Below are 18,612 nucleotides of genomic sequence, written 5' to 3'. Positions count from 1 at the left end.
CTGTTTCAAGGTAGTGACGTAACGGTAGGGGCTGTGAGTCCCGGCTCCTATTGGTCGAAGGAGCCCGTTAATCTGCTTGTCCCGCCCATTGAGGAACTCGATCGTCTAACAGGCTACTATGGCAGGCCGTTTTTACATTTATTAGAAGCGCTGTCCTCCTTGTTGATTATCAAATATATCTAAATAACTGTAAATATAGTTATCCTAAATTACATTTTTGCCAGCAAAAATGAAATTTCCGGACGCAAACAATATAATTGTACTAATAAGAATAAACTTTCTACGGAAGAGGATTAGGGCCACTGGAAAAAAAAAAAGTCAACTGATTTTTTATTTTTATTTTATTTCAGTATAGTATGGGGAAAAAGTCAGAATTCTGACTTTAATGTCAGAATTCTGACTTTTTTCTCAGAATTCTGACTTTTTCTCAGAGTTCTGAGAAAAAAGTCAGAATTCTGAGAAAAAAGTCAGAATTCTGAGATTAAAGTCAGAATTCTGACTTTTTTTCTCAGAATTCTGAGATTAAAGTCAGAATTCTGACTTTAATTTTAGAATTCAGAGAAAAAAAGTCAGAATTCTGACTTTAATTTCAGAATTTAGAGAAAAAAAGTCAGAATTCTGACTTTAATCTCAGAATTCTGACTTTTTTCTCAGAATTCTGACTTTAATCTCAGAATTCTGTCTTTTTTCTCAGAATTCTGACTTTAATCTCAAAATTCTGACTTTTTTCTCAGAATTCTGACTTTAATCTCAAAATTCTGACTTTTTTCTCAGAATTCTCACTTTAATTTAAGAATTCTGACTTTAATTTAAGAATTCTGGCTTTTTTCTCAGAATTCTGACTTTAATCTCAGAATTCTGACTTTTTCCATGTTAAACTGAAATAAAATTTAAAAATCAGTTAACTTTTTTTTTTTTGTCAGTGGCTTGACTTGACTCTTCCGTAACTTTCAGATACCAAGAAATCTTTAGAAATTTAAAATGGCCCTTTTAACATTTATTAGCTTGACTGAATTTACATTTTAGATGTCTTAAATGCATTTCTTACTAGTTAAACTGAACATTTTCCTGTCTTAAAAAAACAAACAAACAAAAAAAAAAACATTTCAGATATCTAAAATATTTCCCATTCATGTGTATTGGGCTTTTACTCCCAGATAACTTAATAACATTCTTCCTATCAAAAAATAAAAATAAAAATAATTCCTATCTAAAACTGAATTCCGACAAGGATGAACTCTAATTTCACATTTTCATAATAGAGTTAATGCTAGTCAAAATTAATATTTCAGGTATCAAAAATGAATAGAACATTCTAGATATCCAAAAATCCAATTGTCGACATCAAAAATATATTTCTACTTGTAGAAATATAATTACAGATATCAACTATTGATATATGACTAGTTAAATTGGAATTTCAGATATCTAAATGTAAAATGCAGTTTTAGATACTTAAAAAAATATATATTTTGACTAATATTCTAGAAAATAATGGGGTTCCATTTTAACGTAAAATAGGCAGGCTGACTAGTCACATTTCTATTAGAGATAGCACTAAAGCATTCTACCTTGTCAGAATTACAATATTCTTAGTCAGAATTGTATTATAGATATAACTAATTACATTTCTACCAATAGAAATTTGATTTTAAGTAATCTGGAATCAAATTTGTACTAGAGAGAAATACATTTTAGATATCTACCAAAAAGAAAAGCAGAGATGTTTGTCCCAGACAGGTGAGGAAGGTCGGCCCTGATGTTCTTCTCTGCAGTTTGAACGTGTCCTGTTTTCTAGATCAGCAAAACTAAACACAGATGGACACAGATGCACAAAATGGACAGAATGATGGTGGTGAATTGGTTGACTTGCAATTCCTTTGGAAGGTTGTACTCGAGTTGCTGCAGGAAGTAGAGTCTCTGCTGAGCATTCCTCCAAATAGACTTTTTGAGGAACGCCTTGGATCGTTGGTCCACAACCAGTTGGCCTTTTATCCTGATTAGCAGAAATGCACCCGTAACTGTAGGGTCACCTGAACCGATGGAACTATGGTAACAAAGATGAATAAACTACTAATTTAATTTGGAAACCAAAACAGGCATGATCATTCCCGTATTCTAAACATCACTCCCTAATTTGGTGCCAAGAGAGTCTATTCCTCTGGTCCAATTTACGTTGATAATATAGGACTCCTTAAAATCCATTTTGGCTGAAACCTTTCTGAAGGTTTGCTGCACTTACATTTTACATAAATAAAAGCCTAAATCTAGTTCAAACCCAACATTTGATTATGAGTTCAAGTGGTCCCATAACTAAATAAAATTCTGAGTACTCTGTCCGATGACTTCCAGCAACATTCCAGATGCAGTTGCATAACTTAAATCCCTTTTCACATTTGCTTTTGCTCTTCCTGCAAGAAAAAAAAAAAAAAAAGGAAAATAACTAATTTTATTAGAATTTGTGCATTTTTCCATGTTTTGAGAGAAGACCATTAGCTATTGGAATAAAATGTGTTGAATTAAGATTAAATAATAATGAATAATGCCTAACTATCGTATTCTAAGGCCTATAAATACATTCCATTGGCAGATCAATTTTTAAAAGGAGCAAAATCAGACATATCCTGAGGAAGTTCAGAGTAGGAGCTGAATCACAGAGGCATCAATAACAAAATGAGATAAATGGATCTGCACACTAGTTGTAGCTCCAGTATGCGGATCCATTTTTAAAATGTTAATATCCCAGATCCACTTATTCCTGCGCTCCTCGTTTTTGTTGCAGAGCCTCCTTTCATAATTTTGTATCCCCTTTTATTGCAAATGTATTTTTTGCTGCCATCTGCTAAAGTTTTGCCATTTTAGGACACTATTATAACGTAAGAATAAAAACTCCCTCAGTAGCGTTACAGAGCTACGACATAAGTGTTGCTGAAGCAATTAATTGGGTTATTTGTGATAAATTCATTGAAATAATCGTCAACTCGATTAATTGATTAACCTCTAAGTGGAGTGTACAAAGCCTATGTCATTAGCTGAAAGAGGAACCAACTCAGAACTGTACTTATGTAAAATTATATATATACATTTATATATATATATATATAGAGAGAGCATTTAAGATTAAAAACATTTTTGTTTATGAATATGCTGTATCAAGGTTCCTCAAGTGACAGTTTTAAATATTTTTCAAGCGTCTTTTTCTATCAGATTAATTGAATAAAAACATAAAATTGATAAGCAAAATAACCATTAGTTGCAGCCCTAGTCATTAGGCTAAGAAAGGAACTTTTATTCATGCAGAACATGGAAAAACATCTGCAAAAAATTTCATATAAACTCTCAGCTACCTCATAAATGTGAAATTATGCTGCCCTCATGTGGCTACTATTATGTACTGCAAGTAATAGCAGAACAAAACTTATTATGACCTGATCTGAGGTCAGATAAGTTATGTTAGCAGTCTGATTTTGAGCTTTTGGTTTAAACTAAGTGAAGTGAGACAAAACAGTGGGTTGGATTTTCTTGGTTTTATTGAAGAGAAGGTGGTTTGTTACAGCTTTTGCACAGCCAACATGTGCGTTTTCATCTACTAACAGAGATATTCTCTTGGTGTCTTGCATACAGAGGAGGCTGGGTTGTGGAGGTTAGAACAGATTTTCTGGAAACCTGAAGAAGGGCCCAAGTAACGCACTCGCACACACACTCAGAGGTGACACACAGACTGCAGCTCAGATGGCGTAACAGTGGAGGACATCTTCAGAGCCGAGAACAGCCAGCCTTTGGAGGATCTAAGAGCTGCTGTTGGCCAGCAGGGGGGGATAGTCAGTTGGACAGGAAGTCCATGGCCGTGTCTCGCTCCTCCACCAGCTCGGTGGCTGTGGCATCCATCTTGGCCCTGGAGAAGTCATTGATGGGGAGTCCATCCACTATTTTCCAGGTCTTGTTCTGCAAAGAATGACAGAGAAAACACTTATTTGTAGTTGTGCTTCAAAAACTCTTATGAGGTATTTAAATGCTAAAAATAAAAAGGTTTTTTCTCTTAAGTCTCTCAGGTGTTTAAAGTCGTAGGGAAGTGGCTGTTCCAATCGTTGCATTTCCGAATAAAGTGAATGTGATTGGTCGATTATCAAGAGGGCGGGATTGTTGTGGTGGAAGGTTCACAAGCAAGTTTGATTGTGACCGTTTTGTCAGAAGCATCTTGCTAACCAGTTAGCGTCTTAGTGCTAGTAGGTTCCCAATGGGAAATTCCATTGGGACCAAGTAGCACTAAATTGGTGACTTTGAAAGGACGCTGTCAAGGAACGCTATGGACAGAGGAAACATGCAAGAGGAGGAGAGTTTAGTGTCGGAGGTCGTGGATGAGTCTCCTCCGTCATCCATTTTTTATTTAGAGGAGGAAAGCGGGGACGAAGATGTTGTGGAAGAGGACGCCAGGGCGGCAGAAGCTTGGTTTGGTGTAGAAGGCTTCCAGCCGTACATGTTTGAGCCCTTGCCTCGCAACGCTGCCAGTTCTGTTAGCTCTACGCCTGCTGAAGACACAGACGTCCATCCCCGTGAACACTGGGACGCAACTCAATGGGAAAGGAAAGGATTCTGATTTCAATCGTTGCGTATATTAGCTGCGACAAATGAATCAAGATGCTACCGAAAATTTTTTATTTTTTTCCGAATTTAGGTGTACAAGTTGACATATAACTAACTGGCCTGCATGAGATAACGAAAAAAAACAAAAAAAAACAAACAGATTTTAACAGATTTTTAAATGTACTCTTTATCAGATGATAAAGAGTACATTTATATACATGTTTAAGCCAGAATGATTTGACATTTAAATATGATTTCCCTACGACTTTAAAATCGAGAATATATTTTTCCAGAGCAAATATTTACAGCAGCTCACCTTGATCTGGACCGGGAAGGAGTAAATGAGGTCCTCTGGGATGCCATAGGAGTTTCCAGCAGCATACACACCCATAGAGATGAACTCACCCTGCCGGAAACCAAACGTAAAGTTCAGATAAACAAAAACGAAAGCGAGCAAAACAATCAGAAAAAGGCAGAAAAAAGAAAACATCAGAACTATGGAGGAGATGCAGAGATCTAGTAGGATCTCAGCTGATAGGACAACTAAGGAAGAATAGATGGGTGGCAGGTGTTACAAGGTGATGGATGAGCCTAGTCAAAGTTCAAACCTAAATTTAATGTGAGAAGACTTGAAGACTGATACTGAGAGAAATACTCAAGGTATTTTTGCAAGGATCAGGTTAAATGTTTATACGCCAAATATGGAAAGCTGGCTGAGAGAGAACCAATCAAAGGCTCCGTTTTGGAAGAGCAAATCTGTCCAAAAACTTAGGCTGTGAATAATGCTGTCAGTAAGGAAGGAGGTAGGAAAAGGAAGCAGGACGCTTCCTATCATCGATCATTTAGCATAGAAACTCCCGACGTTCCTATCTGCAGCTAGGAGCAGTAATGGTTACCCACAATCCTTTGCCTCCCCTCTCACAGTTGAACAAAGATACATCATTTCTTCACCCGTGCTCTTTGTGATACATGCTAATGTACACAACTTCGTAAGTTTAAGCGCAAGTTTTATAACAAAGTGCTTCGGTTGTTTGCTACTTTACAAATAACTTGTGTTTTATTTGTGGCTGATTTCCAGAGGGCTGTAATCTCAGCTTGACCAGCGTCATCGATGCGTGTTCATCTGTAAGGCTGTTCAGATTGAGAACAAACAGTCTGGACCTCCTTTCCTACCCTGGATAGAGTTCTTACTATCGACTAAGGCTGCAATTAACCATTATTTTATAAATCGATTACCGTAATTTTCGGACTGTAAGCCATGATTTTCCCCCCCATTTTTCGACCTTGCAGCTTTTATAACAATGCGGCTTATCTATAATAATAATAATAATAATAAATTTTATTTGTATTGCACTTTACATTTAAAAAAAAAATTTCAAAGTGCTACAGAATTCATAGTTAAAAACAAAACCGTACAATAAACAGTATACATAGTTAAAATGAGACATTACAATAAAATAACATACGTAGTAAAAACAAAACAGTAAAATAACCATAAAACCACACAGATAAAATACTAACTAATGTTCATAGGCTTTTTTAAATAAAAATGTCTTGAGGCCTTTTTTGAACGCCTCCACACTCTGTGGGACTTTTACAGCTAACGGCCACTAGGGTAATACCTAAATCTATGGATTTTACCATCCACCATGTTGACGTCACATTTACTTCAACACACAAGTACGGTAGCCGCGTGCGCGGGAATGCGGAGGTCCTCCGGAAGCAGACTTCTACTGCGAGCGGTACGAGACAGAACGAAAGCGAGAAACGGACATAGCGAGCGCAAGACAGTTTGTGTTAAACATAAAAAACCTGCGGCTTATAGTCCAGTGCGGCTAATAGTCCGAAAATTACGGTAACCTGTTTCGTAAAGACGATTTTTTTAAATCAAACCAGGTGAAACTAAAACCTTTCTACCTGAGGGGTTCTGGATGCTTATTCTTTTTTTACAATTTTGATATAATTCCTGCTCTAAGTGGGTCGCTCTGTCAGCTAAAGGCACGTTTTACAGTTTCTATACTCCAGTTAACAATTAACCAATTACTAAATTAGTTGAGGATTATTTCAATAATCGATTAATCAGATGGATTGTTTCAGTCCTACGGTTGACCCGGGAAAGGAAACTGGAACAACTATTTGAGGCGTTCAGAAGGAGCAACAGCCTCTCTGCTCCTTTCTCTTCTCAGTAAATATTTTAGTCGAAGTGATAACTCCCTTTACTTTCTGCAAACACTGACCTCCTTGGTGCCAAACCAGATGTCCCTCATGTGGTCACAGATGGCCTTGGCCGCAGACATGGCGCTGGACAGCTTCCTGGCCTTGATGACGGCGGCGCCTCTCTGCTGCACCGTCTGCAGGAGGAAGGAGAGTCAGAAAAGGCCTCGGCGCTGCTCCCGTCTTTGAGAGGAGGCCGAGCACTCACAGAGATGAAGTCGCCTCTGAACCAGGCGTCGTCCTTCACGGCGTCGTACGCGGCCTTCTCGCCGCCGCCCACGTTCACCTTGGCGTGATGGACATCGGGGTACTGAGTGGAGGAGTGGTTCCCCCAGATGATGACGTTCTTCACGTTGTTGGAGGACACGCCGCAACGCATCGCCACCTGCAGGTCGGGTAGAGGTAAAACAGAGTTTTAACTGGGCTCAGTTTCTTCCTCACAGATATAAAGAACCGTGAAAAACGGTTCTGATTGAGGGGGGAAGGTTCAATGTCTGGTGATCAGAAAAGTTTCTCCTGTAATGATCACCATGAGGAACCAGCGAGGACTAAAATCTGTCATTTCTATTCGATTTGAAGCAAAATGTTCCTGAAATGTAGCCTAGAAAGCCAGCGCCACCCGCCAGTGTCCAATATCATTTTCCCCTGCGAGTGGTCTAGCCTCGATCAATGCCTCAGGCCCTAGAACTGGCTGGCCAATCACAACACAGAGATGTGTTGCAAAGCAGGTGGTTTTTTGGTCTGGTTTACCAGGCTACGTGAAATTGAAAACATAAAAGACAAAAGGGTTTATACGGCAAAAAAGATCTAGATTTCCTAAAGTAAGTGTATTTACCCTTTCTGAAAAAGTTTAAAAAACAATCCACTGGACTTTGTGTCCAAGGTTTGAAGGCGTTTCGCTTCCCACCAAGGAAGCTTTCTCAATTCAAAATGTCTGGATTTGCATCGAGTTTGAGGCTTTATATAGTGGACCAAAAACAAGGCCTGTACCTGTGTATGATTGTGGAAGGCCGGTGGTTAAAGGGGGGACCGACCTTCCACAATCATAGACAGGTTTCAGATATTACAGGCTAACAATGGAAAGCCTTGTTTTTGGGTTCATCTTTTTCTGGTGTTTACCTGGGAGCAGGCTCTGTTGTGGTCCAGTCGGGTCAGGCAGGAGAAGTTCTCTTTGGGGATAGATGGAGCCGACTTGGAGGCAATCAGACAGTTTGTGTTTGCTGGGTTTCCAACAACCAGAACCTGAAGGGAAGAGAATCAAACAGCTCAGTGAGGAAGGGAGAAACTGCAACTGCATGCAGCTCATGGCAAATGGCGCCCCCTGCAGTTTGTAAAATATACATTAAAAAATATAACATACCTACGCTAGAATTTTATGACTCCTTCTGGGTTTTTTCTCCTTTTTAAACGGCTTAAATGTTTCCGATAACTAAACAATATCAGAGTGATTCTATACAGCAGTTTGCAAATGATTACTTCACTAATCAAGGCGCTTAAAGGTCCCCAAATTAACAGGATCCTGGGAGACAAAGTAATGATGTTTGTGACTTTTCAGATGTGGACTGACGGTTCATAGATTTGACCCTTTGCTGCAACATGAAGCCTGCGTGTTGCTGCTTCCTCTGGCCTTTCCTGACCAAAACGGCTCATCGCAGCACTTTCATGTCCTGTTTTGATTAGCAGCTAAATGCAAAGAACCAAGTCAAAAAAATCCTGCTACATTATTCCCCCTAAATCTGGAGTAAAGCACACAGAGTTTAACAACCATATATCTAGAAATGGAGTCAAAAGAAAGCCTGCGGCGTCACCTTTACAGTCTTCTTGGCAAACTTGTCCAAAGCAGCTCCCTGAGTCTTGAAGATTGCCACGTTGGCTTTAAGGAGGTCCTTCCTCTCCATCCCCTCCTTCCTGGGCATAGATCCCACCAAGATGGCGGCGTCGATGTCCTTGAAGCCCACCTCCACCTTGTCAGTGGGGATGACCTCTATAGAAGCAGGGAAAGGAGTTTGGGACATATTTAGCTGCTCCAAACACTTTACTAGAAGGTTATAAACCTCAGCAACTATGAGCTCATCAGGAAGTTTTTTATTTATAATCTACTGTGTGACTTGGGATGGATACTATGCTACTGGTCTCAAAGCTAAGAAATGTTGATCTGAGGACCTCTGAGAGATAAAGTCCTGCTGCTTGGACTGATCCTGCTGATGATAAGTTAGCTGTTTGCTCGGTCGACAGAACGCTGCTATCAGGCTGAACTTCAATCTGTGCTAAGTCCTGCTCTCGGTGCATTGTTGTGCCACCACAGCTCTGATTGGCCGCTCTGGTGCCAGAACCAGCATCCAATCAAAAGCCTTGTTTTTGACACTCCTTCCACCAGTGTGCACTTCAGAAGGACAACCCAGAGACATTGAGGACAGCGTGCAACTTCAGCGATCTGTGTTTGGATTGCATTTTTTTTCTTTATGACAACATCCTGGAATAAAGTGGATTATAGGAATAATCAGTTACTGAAGATGTCTTTAAGCTGAGGAACTAAAAATAACATCCTCCTGTTTCCAGGCTGAAGAATGGGAGGGGGGAAAAACTAAATGAAGTGCTCACCCCTCAGAAGTGGGAGAGCACAGTCCTGCAGCTCCATGACCACTCCATCCAGCACAGGCAGCATGGGGGTGATGTCCAGCAGGATCAGGATGATCGGCTGATGACAGGACGGGAAAAAACGAGGAAATAAATCAAGGACTAAGCAGCCACAGCATTCAGAATATTGGTCTTAGTTTGGATCTGTGGGATTGTTTTTATTTTTACGAGGGTAAAGGTTTCTCTTTCAGCTCAGCTGCAGCGTGTAAAACATTACATTTTGAGCAAATTAAAGTAATAAAAGCATTTAGAGAATTTTCCAAGGACCATCCTAAAGTTGATACGGATACAATGTTTCAGTAACCACTGATTATCAGAATAGTTTGCAACATTATGGTTTTTCTTCCCTGAATCATGCTTATTGCTAGGATGCATACATGATTCACTGTAACGCTGTTACATAACGTCATAAAATAAAAGCTGAGAGTGAATCTCACCTGCTCCTTCCCAAACACATCTCCCTTAGCGATGCTGTAGAGCAGGGAGTAGGCGATCTGGCCGGCAGCACCAGTCACCACAACACGGATCGGTTCAGCCTGGAGGGAGAAGAAGAAAAACAGTTTCATCGAGTTAATGAATTAGTTGAACGTGTCATGGCAGCAGCCTGCACTGCTGGTCGGATCGCTCAGTCGGAGCGTTTTAACATTTTTATGTAAGGAGGGTAAACTGGTTTAACCCTGCTGTTAGGCTCCTGGTTCACAAGGTCATCTTCAGCAACTAGTCCCACAGTGAAGCTCTGTCCTTCACACCAAGGAGAAACAAGTCACACTGCAATTCCTTTACAAATACAATGTTGATCTGAATTCCAAAAACAAGTCATTAGTTTTGAATTTTATCGGTTTGCAGACATCTAAACTTTAATCATCACATCTGTTCCTGTAGATAAATCAGCTAACATCATATTTTCCAACAAAAAACTAATAAACAAGTGGTGCTTTTAGTGGAGATTTGACCTAATCAAGTCGATCCTGATTGGTTGATCGCACAGATTGAAATAAAGGGGGCCCGGTGACGTCACACTGACGCCACCGTCAGCTCCTATCAAAGCGGATGCAGATGTATGAAATCTCCGCCGAGCAGCGGCATAAAATTAATCCGCACCGCTGTCATTTTCATATTAATTTAATTTATTAATTTGTAATTATTGCATTCATGCACGTGCCAACATATCAAAGCTGCAGTAGCTGCGTCACATCCCGTCCTTCACTTCTGTATTTCTGCTTCAGTTAGCAGAGATCAGAAATTATATTAGCATTTTAGCATCATCTGGAGATGCGCGGTTCCCGCCGTCTGCGTGACATTTGGTTCACCTCGAAAAACAGAAACATTTAAAACACGACATGCTGACGTTTTTAAAGCATAACTGGAGCGTCTTACCATTACTAGTAAATGATGGAGTTGGTTGGCTCGGCTGCTGCTCTCCCTGTTCAGAGTCGGATTGAGAGCGGAGGGGTCACCTCTATGGGTGTATGGAAACACGGACGTTGAAATGACACTCCCCCTTAAAACACGGGACTTGTAGTCATTTAGTATCAGCGTCCCATTGTTTATTCACGGCAACCTCTTCTAAAAGAACACAGTATCCCAGAATGCATTGCTCTGATCAAACCGCGCCCACTTGTGCCACATAGATGAACGATTTTCTGAAAAGACTCCTTTTTGAGAGTTTCTTTAAACTGCACAGCAGTGACCTATTGTGGCAAGAGGCGGTATTACAGGACTTGCTTTTGAGACTTCCGCTTTTTAACCGTTTAATTCCAATGAAACGGTATGATTTTTAGTTTCTGTGAACTAAATAAATGAAATAAATAGTGCTCTTTCTCTACCACGGCTATAAACATTTCCAAAACAACTATTCAATCAGAGATAACATCCTCTTGTCAATCATGTAGCCTTAACATTTGTGGGCTTAACCTTTTAGGAAAAAACTGACATTTATTTTTCTTTTTTTAAATTGATTTTCATAGCTTTATGTAAACATCAACACAAGTTACTGAAGCTGCTACCCCTGTGACCCGACCCCGGATAAGTGGAAGAATATGGATGGATGGATGGATGGATGGATGGATGGATGGATGGATGGATCTGTGTCTGCACCAGATAGCTCTATCTGTCTGTTTGGATGAGATTTTTGAGGACCCAAAGGCAGAGATCAGGAGGCAGAGTTGAGTCTTGCTGATTTAATAGTTAAGTGGGGAACCAGAAATGAGGAAGCAACAGACACAACAAACCAGCACTACAGAGCTGAGGTATATATAGGGAGACTGAACCAAGACAAGCTAACCAGCAGATATGAAGCAGGTGTGTGCAGGACCAACTGGGAGCAGCCAAGGGGAAAGGAAAACAAGCACAAGGGGGGCAATAGAGGATCATTTAAGAACTCAGCATTTGTAGAAATAAGCTACAAAGACACAGAACACAATTAAACGTAAAAATAAACCCAAGCAGAGGGCAGAACCCTGACACTACCTCTCTGGTTCTTTTTTCTGAAAATAGATCACTTGGGACAAACTCTTTAAATCACACTTCGCAACTTCTAGAGAGATGCTCTGTTCGAAAACCTAGGACGCATCCTTAGAAGACCGGATTCGAAGGCCGATTACGTCATAGCGCGGCGCCGAGGTCTGGTCGGATTCCAAGAGTCCTCGTTATGCGGCCTTAAAATGCGTCCTTCTTTTTGCCCGATTTGAAGGACGGGTCTGATGTATCCTCGGCATTCTTGGATATCCCAGGATTCATTGCGAGACCAAGCAAGCTGTGATCAGAGTAAAGGTTACTTGGCGCCGAACAGTGGTGAAAATTGGAAGTTCAGTTTAATGTAATACAAGTCATTTAATAGTTCCGTCTGAGATTAATGAAAAATAGTTGTTTTAATGGTTATTGAGTGAGATATGTGGCGGTAATGTTTGATTTATCTAAAGGTTTTTATCTGTTACTGTGTAAATGGGTTTGGCTGTAATTAAAGGACAGATTCTAATAGATCTGCAGGGTGGGGACTATAAATCTGATAGGATTTTTATCTTTTTATTGCTGTTTTGCACAATATGCTTAACTACGTATTTTTTGTTGTTGTATATTAGAGATTTTGCAGATATATTTTTTATAAATACATTGTTTAGATTTACTTATATCTTTCGACCCCTTTTATAGAATAGAATAGAAAATCTCATTATTGTCCCACAATGGGCAAATTTACAGCAGCAGAAATATTATTAAATGGTCACACAAATGAGGACCTTAGAAAAATGTATAAGAATAACATAATAGGGAAGAGTTAAAATATAAACAATACAATACTGTAAAGTGTTTTAACAATATAAAACTGGGGAATAAATAACCAATATGCAGCTATGGACATTTTTACAGTAATGGATATTTGAAAATAGCAGCAACATCAGAGATGTGCAGAATGACAGCAGCATGTTATTTAACTGACTAAGGTTTCTATCATTACATTTGATTTTATTTGTTCCTGCTCCTGGTGGTTGGAACATTTATTCCACTCTGGATTCCTGTTAGTGTAGTCTTTGTTCACTTCACAATAAAAAAGAAATAAATAAACAGTTTTGAAAACTTCTGTATTCATTCTTTTCCTGCTTTGTGTGTCAACGTTTACGGTTGCTAAGCAACAGAGCATACGGCGGTAAAACCCGCCGAAGGGTAGACCTGGTCGAATTTACAGCCTAAACTCTTCCGGTCTCCTTATTTTCAAGGACTTCGAAGGATCCAGTCTAGGTAGACCGCGTCCTTGGAGGACCCGTCCTAGGTTTTCGAACAGAGCAAGAGTCTCTTTTTCTTCTTCTTCTTGTGTTTTAACCACCGTTGGCAACCAGATAGAATCATCACCGCCTACAGGACGTCTCTGCATCATCATTAAACTTGTTAAGTGGTCAACCTGTTGTCTGGCAGGAGGTTAATCCCTGTAATGAATCCTTTCTGACTTTACAACTCTGCTATTTGAGGAACAGTGAAGAACCAGAGCAGCTAAAGTAGAAGGTATTTTATCCAGAAATGAACTTCCTTGCCTTTGAACACTGAAACCTGTCTGAGCAAGTCAAACAAAGGCTGATCTAAACAGTCATTAGTGAGGAAGGTGGAATTATCATTTTAGTTAAAGAGGAAACTCCAGCCCCCAGTTCAGCTGTTTTTATTAGTTTTTCTTTCTTGCTTTGTGCATAAAAAACCTTACGCTGCTGAGGAGATACAGGCCATTGACACCAGCTCAAAGAGTGAACGAGGGGGCGTGGCTAATAAAGGTCTCTCAGTGCACTGCAGCAAGCAGGAAACAAGCAGGACCCTCTGGGGACGGTAGTAGAGACAAGGACACGTCACAAACTGCTGGACATTATGAACAATGCCAGCCACCCTCTGCTCACTGTCTTCACTGCTCAGAGGAGCCTGATCAGTGGGAGATTGCTCCTCCCCAAATGCAGGACAAACTGACTGATGCACAAATCCTCACTAGGGGGGGAGGAGGAGGTGATAAGAAGAGGGACAAGGGTCAGCAACCCCCTCCTTGGACATCTTGTGCAAAACATCACCTATTGTCACTCATGTGCAATATTCTCTCTCACTGTGCAATAACACATGCCAACTACTGTGTAGCCTGTGTAATTTTTTTGTTATTTATAAGGTCAGTACATCTCTGCAGTACAAGTGCAATTATCCAAACCAACTTCCATGTTAGCTCTCTACTTTGCAGATAATTTTATATCTAAGGGAAACCCATTCCAGGACATTACATTTTTGTTTATGCTTTTTTGTACTATATACACTCTAAGTCTAAGTCTCAAGTGTGCTGAGGCTGGGAAACCTCGGATACATGCTGGGTCAGTGATGGGAGGTTACTGTATTAGAGGAATCGGTTGGAGGATCATTTCCTGTGTGGTAAATTGATGCCAGTGCATAAAAGGGTCAAGGGCACAGCAGCCATGTTGGATTTTCAGGTCCTGTCTTCGTCGAGCTGCTCCTACTTGGAGCTACAGCAGCTCAGCAATGTGAGGAACTGACCGCGGTGCTGATAAGCTGCAGTTTGTTCGGTTGCTTACAAGGTAGCAAACGCTGGGGAGGAACCGGAAGCATGAAAATGGAATCTTCAAAATAAGATGAAAGCGCTACTATTCAGCGCCCTTGGAAATGTTCTGTTGCCTGAACGCCTTCTATCTACGGAAGAGGATTAAGGCCAGTGGAAAAAAAAAAAAAAGTTAACTGATTTTTAAATTTTATTTCAGTTTAGTATTTCAGTTTCTGACTTTTTTCTCAGAATTCTGACTTTTTTTTATTGTCAGAATTCAGTCAGAATCCTGAGAAAAATGTCAGAATTCTGACTTTAATCTCAGAATTCTGTTAAACTGAAATAAAATTAAAAAATCAGTTAACTTTTTTTTTTCAGTGGCCCTAATCCTCTTCCGTATCTATCTCTGTGTAAATTAGCCTAAATATTTGCTAGAAACGGTTACCTAAATTAAAGTGTTACTTTGCTTCCTGCATCATAGGCTATACGTATATCTTTTTAATACGGAGCGTTGTTAATACATAACTTTAATGCCAGCTCACATTTAATAGATGATTGTGCCCAAGATGCTGCAGAGGAATACAGAGCCCCAGAACTGACATACGAGAAAAAAAGAGATACAGCGTGTGCATGATATACTAATTTATTCCCACTAATTTTTTATTTTATTTTTTTTTAACCACAAAATATTTTGTGGGAGCAAATTAATATTTTGTAGGAACAAACTACTATTTAGTGGACACAAATAAATATTTAGTAGGATCAAATTACTATTTTGTGGTAATAAATTTATATTTAGTAGTAACAACAGTATTTAGTGGGAACAAATTAATATTTCGTGGGAACAAATTCCTATTTTTGGGTAACAAATTGGTATTTCAGGGCACAAATTAATATTTCATGGTAAGAAACTAGTATTTTGTCCTAACAAATCAGTATTTAGTGGGAACAAATCAATATTTTGTGGGAACAAATTAGTATTTTGTGCGCACACCACATCTCTTTTTTCACCCATGTAAGTTGTGGGGCTCCATAGTATACAGAGGCATAGTTTTTAAAACACATTATTTGCATTGCCAAGCTTATTTTAGAATGATTTTAGAATGAAATATTTATAAAACAAAACGCGGTTAGCCTTGCGTGCTGACTTTTATTCTGAAGAGAAAAAGCGGATGCTGTTTAATTAACATTCTCTGACTTACTGAAGTAAACACTTCGTCAAAAACAGCACAGTTTGATTTAAATTAGAGCAAATACTTTAGAAAATATGTCTCTTGTTGAAGCTACCTGCACGCTTAATTGTCTACTGAGTCAATTATTAAAACTTTTACTTTTAAAAGCCTACGTAGCAAAACAAATTAGGGCCCTATGGTGCATTCCTATGTAAACCACTGCAGCCGGTAGTAAATGGTTAAGAAATGGAGCCTTTTCACACAGACACTAACAGGCAGACTGAGGTCTTTCAATTTTAATAAAAGAATTGCTCTGCCGAGGTGCGTTCAAAGACGTGCGGTCAATTGCATTCCCGCGGCGGCTCGTGTGATCTGTGTGCCTCCTTGAACTCACCTGTCGGGAGATTGCCCGCACCACAATATACATGGAGGTCAGCAGCGTCAGCATTGTTCCGCTGCTTTTCTTTAGCCTTTAGATAACTGGCTTCCCCTCAAACAACGAGGAGACTTTGAGGAGAGAAAGAAGGGCGCGAGGCCGGATAGGATACCTCCAAAAGTCACGAGGTGACCGCGCGCGCTGCAGTCCGTCTTCTCCAACACCTCCAGCCCTACCTGCAGCGAACACATCCACAGACCCAGACCGCAGCCAGCCTAGGCGCTTAATAAGATTTTGAGTCCACAAATAGCCCCTGACTAGAACACCATGGAGCTTTTAATGTCTGGAAAAGGTGCAAATAATAATAAATAAAAAGTTTGGGCGATTATACAGTGACATGCAACATGAAGGAGGTCTGTGTGGGAGCCAGTGACGTCAATGCAGTGGAAACGGGATCTCAAGGCTGCAGCAACCCAACATATATGTGATAGGGTTACGTAAGGATAATGAGCAGCAGCTTCTGTGCAGAATGTGATCAGTGATTGGAAATGTGTAGAAAATGGCCAGGGGCGTGTCCAAGGTGTCTGTTGTGGGACTGGGGACCACTGAGTATCTTTAGGTGGCACTTTTACTTCATGGCTTGTAAGATTAATATGATTAAAGGGGTTCTTATCCCACATTTGGTTATATTTTATTCAAATAATTTCTTCTTAAAGATATTTTGAAACAATTTTTTTTTTCCCAAAAATCGATAATTTCATTTTAGGACGGAGTATTAGGGCCAGGCTAGAGATTTTTTTTTTTTGTCTTCTATTTCGAGAATAAAGTCGTAATATTATGAGAATAATATCATAACTTTACGAGAATAAAGTCGTAATGTTACGAAATTAAAGTCTTAATATTACGAGAATAAAGTTGCAATATTATTAGAATGAAGTCCTTATATTACTAGATTAAAGTCATAATATTACAAGATTAAAGTCGTTATATTATGAGAATAATATCTTAACTTTACAAGAATAAAGTCGTAATGTTACGAGATTAAAGTCTTAATATTACGAGAATAAAGTCGTAATATTATTAACATGAAGTCATTATATTACCAGATTAAAGTCATAATATTACGAGATTAAAGTCGTAATATTATGAGAATAATATCATAACTTTACGAGAATAAAGTCGTAATATTATTAGAATGAAGTCGTTATATTACCAGATTAAAGTCATAATATTAAGAGATTAAAGTCGTAATATCATGAGAATAATATCACAACTTTACGAGATTAAAGTTGTAATGTTACGAGAATAAAGTCAAAATTTTATTAGAATAAAGTCGTAATATTACGAGATTAAAGTCATAATGTTACGAGAATAAAGTCTTAATATTACGAGAATAAAGTCGTAATATTACGAGATTAAAGTCATAATGTTACGAGAATAAAGTCTTAATATTACGAGAATAAAGTCGTAATATTATGAGATTAAAGTCATAATGTTAAGAGAATAAAGTCTTAATATTACGAGAATAAAGTCGTAATATTATTAGAATGAAGTCGTTATATTACCAGATTAAAGTAATAATATTAAGAGATTAAAGTCGTAATATTATTAGAATAAAGTCGTAATATTACGAGTTTAAAGTCGTAATGTTACGAGAATAAAGTCAAAATATTATTAGAAAAAAAGTCGTAATATTACGAGATTAAAGTCGTAATGTTACGAGAATAAAGTCAAAATATTATTAGAATAAAGTCGTAATATTACGAGATTAAAGTCGTAATGTTGCGAGAATAAAGTCAAAATATTATTAGAAAAAAAGTCGTAATATTACGAGTTTAAAGTCGTAATGTTACGAGAATAAAGTCAAAATATTATTAGAAAAAAAGTCGTAATATTACGAGATTAAAGTCGTAATGTTACGAGAATAAAGTCAAAATATTATTAGAAAAAAAGTCGTAATATTACGAGATTAAAGTCGTAATGTTACGAGAATAAAGTCAAAATATTATTAGAATAAAGTCGTAATATTACGAGATTAAAGTCGTAATGTTACGAGAATAAAGTCAAAATATTATTAGAAAAAAAGTCGTAATATTACGAGATTAAAGTCGTAATGTTACGAGAATAAAGTCAAAATATTATTAGAATAAAGTCGTAATATTATGAGATTAAAGTCATAATGTTACGAGAATAAAGTCTTAATATTACGAGAATAAAGTCGTAATATTACGAGATTAAAGTCATAATGTTACGAGAATAAAGTCTTAATATTACGAGAATAAAGTCGTAATATTATGAGATTAAAGTCATAATGTTAAGAGAATAAAGTCTTAATATTACGAGAATAAAGTCGTAATATTATTAGAATGAAGTCGTTATATTACCAGATTAAAGTAATAATATTAAGAGATTAAAGTCGTAATATTATTAGAATAAAGTCGTAATATTACGAGTTTAAAGTCGTAATGTTACGAGAATAAAGTCAAAATATTATTAGAAAAAAAGTCGTAATATTACGAGATTAAAGTCGTAATGTTACGAGAATAGAGTCAAAATATTATTAGAATAAAGTCGTAATATTACGAGATTAAAGTCGTAATGTTGCGAGAATAAAG

The 18,612-nt window shown here is 38.2% G+C and overlaps 1 protein-coding gene across 2 annotated transcripts; it reads right to left on the bottom strand.

Annotated features, from left to right (window-relative positions):
• Window positions 1-3,512: 3,512 nt before the first annotated feature.
• LOC119778669 (malate dehydrogenase, cytoplasmic) lies at window positions 3,513-16,211 on the bottom strand. 2 transcript variants are annotated; one of them, XM_038278016.1, is made up of 9 exons: window positions 16,016-16,211; window positions 9,873-9,971; window positions 9,400-9,496; window positions 8,607-8,782; window positions 7,918-8,040; window positions 7,007-7,183; window positions 6,822-6,935; window positions 4,901-4,990; window positions 3,513-3,945 (listed from the first exon to the last, which is right to left on the bottom strand). In XM_038278016.1, exons 1-9 carry the CDS (start codon window positions 16,067-16,069, stop codon window positions 3,823-3,825), a joined length of 1,053 nt encoding a protein of 350 aa, XP_038133944.1. In that variant the 5' UTR covers window positions 16,070-16,211; the 3' UTR covers window positions 3,513-3,822. The 2 variants fall into 2 exon arrangements, with proteins under 2 accessions (XP_038133944.1, XP_038133946.1); XM_038278018.1 differs by lacking the exon at window positions 16,016-16,211 and adding an exon at window positions 10,813-10,968.
• Window positions 16,212-18,612: the final 2,401 nt, after the last annotated feature.

Source organism: Cyprinodon tularosa, unplaced genomic scaffold, assembly GCF_016077235.1.
Source record: "Cyprinodon tularosa strain WSP-4 unplaced genomic scaffold, ASM1607723v1 ctg137, whole genome shotgun sequence".
In the NCBI taxonomy this organism is placed as follows: Eukaryota; Metazoa; Chordata; class Actinopteri; order Cyprinodontiformes; family Cyprinodontidae; genus Cyprinodon; species Cyprinodon tularosa.
The sequence above is the reverse complement of the archived record's forward strand: the minus strand, read 5'-3'. Positions and strand labels throughout refer to the sequence as shown.

Excerpts from the sequence above, each read along its gene's own strand:
- LOC119778669 (XM_038278016.1), bottom strand. The coding sequence starts at position 16,069 with ATGCTGACGCTGCTGACCTCCATGTATATTGTGGTGCGGGCAATCTCC. Across the intron at positions 7,184-7,917 it reads ACAACAGAGCCTGCTCCCAG|GTGGCGATGCGTTGCGGCGT; the intron begins GTAAACACCAGA and ends CCCGACCTGCAG. Across the intron at positions 3,946-4,900 it reads CCTTCCCGGTCCAGATCAAG|AACAAGACCTGGAAAATAGT; the intron begins GTGAGCTGCTGT and ends CATTCTTTGCAG.